At 41.0% G+C, this 9,113-nt stretch overlaps 1 protein-coding gene across 2 annotated transcripts in view; it reads right to left on the bottom strand.

Annotated features, from left to right (window-relative positions):
* Positions 1 to 9,113, bottom strand: part of lin7a (lin-7 homolog A (C. elegans)) — a 41,638-nt gene extending 32,525 nt beyond the window's left edge. For both annotated transcript variants that reach the window (XM_085137655.1, XM_085137656.1), the window contains exon 1: positions 9,007 to 9,113. In XM_085137655.1, coding sequence (XP_084993781.1) covers positions 9,007 to 9,043 — 37 coding nt within the window. In that variant the 5' untranslated portion in view covers positions 9,044 to 9,113. The remainder of the gene's footprint in view (positions 1 to 9,006) is intronic.

A 9,113-nucleotide genomic window follows, 5' to 3' on the forward strand; every position in this document is an offset into this window, starting at 1 on the left:
CAACAGAGGGGGGCAAATCAGCTTAGTGACCTCTATTATAACAGTGACATAACAGTGGCAAAAGACCATAATTATCAAATGTTTTACTTGCAAAAAAGGCTGACAAAACAAATGAAGCGTAGTTCAAGATAACACCAAGTATACGCTCAACGCCCACATGGCACTCCTGTTACATGCAAGGTCTATGAATAAACTTCAGCTGGAGGTAGTATAGGAAATCCAATTCCATCCTTGACTAACCACCACGGTTATACAATAACAACACACATGAAAACCACCAGATTTAACGTGTTTTACTAACATCTGAGGGAAGGGCCTTGAAGTTGGGGGTGCTGGTGTGTGTGTCTGCCCTGTGACAGTGTGCACACATCAGGCATACACAGTCAATCTTGCAACTATAAAGTCTCCATACAGCAGTCAAGATAGGCAATAAGCCTGTTTGCAAACAGATGACTAGAACCTATAAGTGTATTTTACCCAGCTCAAGAGCCAAAGGTATAGGATGAGTGGCTCGATCAAGTCAGAACTAAGCTTAAGAAAAAACAATCTGTTATGCTTAGAAGGCTGACTAAAGTAAATGAAATGTCTTAAGCTTTAGTCTTTGTAAGTCAAAACGCACTGGCACACATGGTTATAGAAACTGTGAGTCGATGACTTTTTATGTGGGAACTTTGTGAATTGTTTTTTTGTCTAATTACTAAAAGTCATAGCAGAAAAATAAAAATAAACAATGACCAGAAAATCACCGCTTTAGCATCTGGTTCATTTTTTTCTGTTTATCCATTTCAGGGTTGCGCTGAGCCTATCCCGGCTGTCATAGGGTGAGAGGTACACGCTGGACAGGTTATCATTCTGTTGTAGGACTAATACAGAAAGACAGACAACCATTCATACCTATAGCCATTTTAAAGACACCAGTTAACCTAACATGAGTGTCTTTGGACTAAGGGGAGGAGCTGGGGTTCATAGGGGACCGAAGGATGTTTCCCTATTGCATGAGTTAAAACGGAATAAACAAAAAAACATAACAACTAATAACTATTACTCATCTCTCATCATCAGCCTGACCCCCCACATGCACATACATGTTCCTGGTCCTCTTCTAAACCATTTGGTAGAGACAACCAACCCTTTCCTTCACGCTCAACAACTCTCAGCCTTCTTGTTTCTGCCTGTCGGCCTCGTCATGCCTCTTTTCTCGCCTTGGTGTCCACATGCTTTGCCTTTTCGACCTGTATATTAAATCAGCACAGTGAGCCCTTGCCTTTGATTTCTGCATTCCTTCTCGTTCATTTAAAGACATCTGCTAACACTACACTTCACGGGGATCGTGGCCCAAATGAGTGTTTTCCCTAAAAATGCGATTCACCACCATTCAACTCTGGATTTTACTGACTTTTACTCCAAAGTTTAAAAAAGAAACAAACCAAAAAACCCCACAAATTTATGCTGGGGGGGTTCAATGTGCCCAGATGTGTTCAACATCTGTACATTTTCTTTACACTCATTTCAATAAAAATTCTGCTTCGTTGAGACATGTGAGACTGTCAAATTTAGCATATCTCTGAGGCAAACAGACGGTATGCAATTAAGTCATTCTCACTGTGTACTCTGACAGATTCTTCTCCAAAGTAAGAAGAAAGGGTGTTGATGTTGCTGTATCTAAGTGAGGATATTTTTTCTTATGAATAATGACACAAGAAAAAGTATCTTTCTCCCTAATTATCTGCCAGAAAAAATAAAATAAAACAAGAAGGTGTCCCGAAGTGCAAAGGAAAACCATGGGTTGTAATTACAGAGCATCTCTATGAGGAGTAGTGACATTGGTCGGAGTAAATGAGCATCAAGATGCAGTTACAGTGTAATGTACTGCTGCCATATTATAAAAAGTGATGACACCAGGAGAGATCCCGTCAGCAGTTAATTTCCCTCTGCTATACAAAGGATGAGGGCATTCTCATTAGAGATACTTACTAATTAAACGAGCCGAGTTCTGGGTGACCTGATAGCAGAGTGGGTAGGCCTCAAATCCCCCGAGCAGCGAATCCCAAGTTTGATTCTTGGCTGGCAGGATTATTTGTTCTCTTACACTTTTGCCCCCACCGTGATTGCTATAGGAGTTACTGACTGAACAAAGGCTCCAAAATCATCCAGCACAAGTTTTCTTTAGCTATGTAGCTGTCAGGAGTATAAGTAGACTAAATTTTCTCAGAACTAATTTTTTCACTCTGCGCAGTAACATTTATGAAGGTTTGTTCTTCCACCTCTAAAAAACCCACCAAAACAACATTAATTGCAGCTTCAAAGCCACTAAAATGCGTATTATTTTCAACTGCACAAGACAGATTTTATTACCGAATCTTTCCTGTGCTTTTATGCTCTGATATCATCAGTTCAAGGGAGTCTAGCGCTTCAAACAGACTTCAAATACCCAGGCAAAGGCTTTTTCACTATCCAGAGAGATTCACGTAGTATTCCTTTTCACATCTCACTGCGAGATCCTACATGAATGTGACCGGAAAACTTTGAGCAAAGTGTGCCGGCTGCATTCACAAAGAGACTGGGAGATAATTGAGATCTGAACTTTACATTGAAATTTCCTATCGGCTCTGGGTCACTGGTGATGATGTTCACTTTTGGTCTGCTTTTAATCATATCTGAAAGAAAAACATTTTAATAATATAAAAGGACCAAGGAAACATTTATTTGTTAAATAAATGGATAACTTGATTGTAGCTGAACTTGAATTTCGAAAATATGACCGAGTTACATCAAGTTGAATATAATTGAGCCTGGCCAAGCAGTTCTACTTGAAAATGACTAATTTTTTACAAAGGCAAATACAAAGTCTTGGCCATATCTAGCTGTTCTTCTCCTGTGTGGTCTTTCTCTTTTCCTCCTGCCCGGCAGCTCCATCTTCAACATCTGTTTTCCAGTATATCCACTATCCCTCCTCTTTACATGTCCACACCATCTTAGCCTTGCCTCTCTTACTTTCCCTCCAATCTGCTCAACCTGAGCTGTCCCTCTGATGCATTTTTAATCCTTCCCGTCCCATCACCCCCAGTAATAATCTTAACGTCTTTAACTCTGCCACCTCCAGCTCCGCCTCCTGTCTTTATGACAGTGCCACCAACTTTAAATCACACATCATAGCAGGTCACACTACCATCTTGTAAACCTTCCCTTTCAATCTTTGTGCTATCTTTCTATCACAAATTACCCCTGACACTCGTCTCCACCCACTCCACCCTGCCTCCACTTTGTTCCAATAAACATTTCATACCTAGAAAAATAGTTAAATATTTCTCATTTTAAATTTTACAATGTAAAAAAATATCTAAAACAAATATTGCGGTATAAAATGATTAGAGCTGCCACTGTCTGTGTGGCATTATACCCTGAAAACATCAGGCTGTGACTAAAAAAGGTCATCCTCATCATTTGTTGATTAGAGAAAAGGCACAGAGCTGAACAAAGCCACAGTAACACGTAATAAAGGCTTCAACGCTCCACAAAGCTCCACAACACTGTTGAGGGGATGTTTTTGCACTGGGCTCCGTTCCCATTTCCTGACATAATTAGTCATTTATAGCAGTTTACAAAACTTAGCCTAATCCATTTTCAGTATTAAAAGTGTCAGTTTGACAAAACTGCAACAATGTAAATAAACACGTCCGCGTCTGTCTGCGTTTATTAAACTGCAACGCTGAGATTTAAACCTGCGATCCTCTTTTCAAATACTAACTCTAAATGAAATGCTGCTTTCCATCTCGGAGGGTGACAGGCAGAAAAAGTCTCTAATGACCTTTCTCTGACGGGAATTGCACCTTTGTACCCTGAGAAATGCTATCCAGATGTCATGCATCTGGGAGTAAGTTGTCCTGAAAAGCCCTTGCCATCTGCCGCTGCCACTTTGACCTGGGTGCCCTTGGCAACTCTGCTGCTAAAGGCAGTGATAAAAACAAAAGAAATCACAGTCTGAATACAAAAAAAATGGGGCAACCAAGTTCTCTCCTCATGCCAAGAGAATAAGCTTTAATTTGTCCAACTGCAGCGATTCCCTTATAGCACAAGAAATAAATCACTCCTAGAAGGGTAATGGCTCCTGCAGGAGCCTGTGGCGAAAACAGAGCCAGAAAACATCACACTCTTATTGTCGTCTTCATCCTGGGTAATTACTGGGCAATGTCCCTCCAAGACAATTACTGAGAGAACCTTTATTTCTGCATTAACAGGAGGCCATTTAAAATATAGACAGCTATAAGTGACGTCAGCTTGTCAGCACCTCCTTAATCCCTTAAACACAGCCGTGTGCATGAGTGGATGTGATGGAAATATGTTCTAGCCGCAAATGGATGAACTCACCACGATCTCTCAGATCTTGCAGTTATTCATTTCACTGTGCTAAGACAAGAAGACATAAACTGTATAAAAATTGTTCTATTCCAAAGGTCCCTGCAACACAGTGAGGAAAAACAAAATGATTCATACTTTGGGAAGGAACGGATTCTTTCTACTTTTGACATTTGAAGTGATCACGACCTCACAGGAAGAAATGCACTGCTGAGAAACTACTTTCTTGTACATGCTGTACAGCTGTAGGTATAAGGAACATAACCGCAATCTTCTAACAATGATAAACCAATGCATTCACCCCTAACACAGTTTCAACCTGTAAATGGCAAATGGACTAGTTCCTAAATAGCACTTTTTCTACTCTGCTTGACCAATCAGAATGCTTTGTGTAACATGTGTCATTTACCCATTCACACAAACACTTTTTTCTCTGTCTAAGCACTTTCTATCTAACTTTTGTAATCTACTCTCATCTAACTTTCGCACTGGGAGCGACTCACAGTTCAGATTGTTGCCCAAGGATACTTTGGCAGGAGCACCCATGGATCGAACCACTAACCTTCTGATCGGTAAATGACCTTCTCTAACTCTACCTTCTACCCTAGGTAGAGGTAGACCACCCTAAACCTCTGTAACAAGCAGCTAAAATCAACAATTTTACATCAAATTTTTTGTATTCGGGGGAATGGAGAAATTGTACTAACTAAAACAGACACAGCATGGATATTAGAGTGAGTGTAAAGAGTTAAAATCTTCCTTCTAGCTATGGTCAGTGCAATATCCAACAATTGGGTTTGTGGAAATGCGCGTGAAGCCCAGGCGTAATCACCAACTCGTTTGGGGTTGAAATGAACAATGGCAGCAAAGTGAGGGACGAATAAAGATTTCTTTGCAGCTTCTAAATGAACAGACTGGTGGGGATAAAGAACCGATCAGCGTCTTCATCCCATAACATGTGGTGCAGAAGAGCTAGGAACAAACATCTAATCTTCCTACCACAGGTTCGGGGTTAACTTGTTAGCTCGGAAAACTGCAAACAGTGGGGGCTTTTGAGGGGAGATTTCCACACCATGTTCCTTGTTCTACAATTGTTAACACCAACTACATAATGCCAGGCGTCTACTGCACATCATTCACTGGTTAAACTGATGAAAATCTCCATCAACTTTTTGCTCAATTAAAGACTCTAAATGAAAGTTAGCAGTAGATGCCATTACATCATGGATTGGTGATGGATCCTTTGTCACCGTCACCATCTTTGTGTTTTAAAACAAGAGGTAACCAGTGATTAGAGGATCTTACTGTGAAACTAAGAACACTTCATACTCACTGGCTAGCAACTTAAAATTACAAGTCATTAGCTAATGAGTATAGACAATCCTCCTCTCTGACTGTAATAATGACAATATCGTACAAAAGTGACTTCATGTTCTAATCAATACATCCTGAAATTAGTAACTGAGTCCAGAAATTCATCAGGAAAGTGTTTACTGAGGCTGTATTCTCACAGATGTCTACACAAGCAGTGTTTTAGACACAGAGTGGTCAACCCTGCTGGCTGGACATTCCAGACATTTTTTATAAAGTGAAGGACTTTAATGCAATTAAAAGGAAGGACTACAATTCAGCAAATGAGCTTTATTAGTTCAATGTTTTTTTAGCTGAATTCTGGACCAGGCAGGCCATTATAAAATAATGAATATGACACACAAAGAAACAACCGGTTAACAAGTAACACAGATTAACACACAAAACTGAAATGGAGAACGTGGCCAGCATTATCCTGCCATCAGTGAGTAAGCGTTTCACTGGAAACGTGCAGCTTGCCGGCGTTGCCATGGTACTGGTACTACGTTTCTGAACAATATGCAGTTTGTTTTTTGAATATTCTATGTGATTCTTAGGTTCATAGTTATATTTACGTCATGTATAAAGTATGCTTCGGTTAGCCTTCAGTTCTGTGTGGTTTTCGAGGTTTTTTTCGCAGTGTCTAGTCTTCTCGTGTGTTCAGTCAGTCTCGTCTTCATGTTTGTTTTTTTCTTGTCTCTGTGTCTGATGTTCCCTTTCTGTCTCCTCAGTCAGTCGTCTCCCCACGTCTGTTTCTCCCCAGTCCCCGAGTCAAGCCTTTGTGGATTAGTCTTCAGCTCCATGTTTATCATACTTCCTGTTTTATTTTGACAGTCTCGTGTCTAGTGTATAGTGCACTCAGTTTCGTTTCCCCTGTCCCGTTAGTCTGCATTAGGTCCAGCTATGTTGCCACCTGTTGCCCATCCTCTCGTTATCCTGTGTGTATTTTAGTCCTCAGTCTTACTCTGCTCGTTGTTGCATCGTCCACTCATGCTATCTTTGAGGTCCTTGTTTCCTGTTCTCTTGGTTCTAGCTTCAACCTTGTGGGAGTTTCTGTTTTTTTGTATCCTTGTTTTTTCTTTGAGCTTTCAAGCTACAGCAATAAAGCTGCCTTACTTAGTTCATTCCATTGTCTCTGAGTCCTGCATTTGGGTCCTGAAACATAGCCGTACCTAATAGATGTTTAAATTTATCTCTGGAAGTTTCAGTCACAGTGCCCTCTGCTCTCACTGTTTCATACAGAAAGGTTTTCATCTCCGGTGTGTGTCAGTTTGCACTTACATAAATGCCAGATCTACTGAGAATAAAAGGCTTTTTTAAAAATTATACAACGAGGTTCAAATCCATTGTTCTCGATGGTGCTTGCTTATCACAGTCATTTCCTTTGACAATAACAGGAAGGCCAATGATGTAATATCTTTTCATCCTGCTGTGACCCTGCAAGCCAAGTGGGAGCTCTGGAAATGAACATCTCTGTTCCTTTTCTCCCTGCGTGCATTTGACAAACTCGGCAGCAAAAGCCTCCACCCAAAAAAGAGAGGAGTGCACCTTTTCATTAGCAATTATAGTGTTTTCACCAAAGTAGCAGGATCCGAGGACAGGAAGCCTATAATGTTGCCTGGCTCTGACAGCTCCTGCGTGAAACTATCATTACTACTGTTTGTGCCATTACAGCTGCATTTTCCAGCTTGTGGGTATGGATCAGGCCCTGTGTGTACACACGAAGGTCACAGCTGAGTCACTGCCCAAGCAAATGACTAAGATCAGACATGGCTGAATGTTGACAATTTATCAAGTTGCAGGACATTGCTCCTTGCCTTGCTGTTTAAAAATCTATTTATCAGCTTAGCAGAGCCTCCTTTTTTAAAATAAATCTATAGTCTACTATGAGACATGGCTGGGAAAAGCTTAGGTTGCATTGTTTATCTCATTGCCGGATTCAATCTGTGGCTCATTTCATTAACTCTGCGTGTGCAGCACTTCTGCAGCTTCCCAGCAGATTGTGCACCTGTAAAGCTTCACTGCCCTCAGACATTAAATTTCACTGAAGAACAAATTGAACACACGGAAGGGAAAAAATAGTATACTTTAGCAGTAGATGTTAATGTGGTTAATTACTTAAATCACCAATAACGAGTGACAGCAGTCCGATTAATCCCTGCAGAATAATTAATAAAGAGTATTTATATACTTCCCTCATGTGGCTAGGGAGGAGAGCTGACGCTGGCTTTACTTGGCACAGAGTAAAGCGTTAAGGTGTCTCCTTTCTCTATATTTGACGGTATCCATTCCCTATGCAAGGCTTGCGCAATATTACATTTCACCAGCGGATCTGCATTTGGTCTGAATGTGCGACTGGGAGGATTTTTCAAAGTGACCTCAAAAATAGACTCCTTTAAGATGAAAGTGTTGAGATGCAAAGGGCATCTTCTCAAGTGTACAGGACATTTTGTACTTCCTCAAATCTACCAGAGGAATTACTATGATATTACGAGAGACCTTAGTGTATTTTAAATATCTGTACAGCATCTTTAGGTGGGAAACTGAACATTTTTTCAGCCTAGATGCATTATTATTGTATCTTATGAATGAGATCAGGGGACTAATGTGTGTCTAAGTTACAAAGTCTGTAATTACTAACAGCTCTGAACGCTAACTGAGATGAATTAACAAAACAGGCTAGGCAACATCATCACAGGACAACATTAACCCTCAACTGCGGTTTGTTTGCACACCGCTTCCAACAAGTACAAAACACAACATCTACACCCTGATGAGGGAACCAATCAGCCAGTCTTGCACCTGTCCAGTTCAGATAGCCTGAGAAGTTATCTAACAAAGTAGATTTTTCGTGTCAAGGCGCTTTAGGATTTGAGCGTTATTGTCTCCGCCAGATGAAGATCAAAAAGCAAGCTTTAACGGGACAATGTTGCCAAAAGGGTTACATAATACAGATGAAATTAAACGGGACGCCTTGTAAGTGGTTTAAGGGTATTAATTTCAAGATGTTCGTGCTCGCAGAAACCCCCTCGGTAGTTTGACGAAAGAACTGAGCGCTCCGGTCTGGAAAAATACACGGACGGAACCGACGGGCTTTTATTTAGAAAAGCCAGAGCTCATATTGCCTTGAAATAGCGACTCGCGCAGACGATGTGTAGGAAATCCGGGCTGGACACACACACCAAAAAACAAAAAACATCAGAATCTAACCAAATCCTCGCTCAAGTTTTTTGGGGAAAAAAAGGTTGAAAATAATCTCTCCGGTGACATGCACAGACTGCAAAGCTCCGAGCGCCTTACCTCGATCCAGTGTGAGCGGTTGGACCACTGTCGCCATGACTGCTGTTTACTGGAGACTGAAGAGCCTACAGGAGCTGCAGCATCACAGGGAGAGAGAGAGAGAGGCT

The sequence above is a fragment of the Neolamprologus multifasciatus genome, chromosome 17 (genome assembly GCF_963576455.1).
Source record: "Neolamprologus multifasciatus chromosome 17, fNeoMul1.2, whole genome shotgun sequence".
NCBI classification, from domain to species: domain Eukaryota; kingdom Metazoa; phylum Chordata; class Actinopteri; order Cichliformes; family Cichlidae; genus Neolamprologus; species Neolamprologus multifasciatus.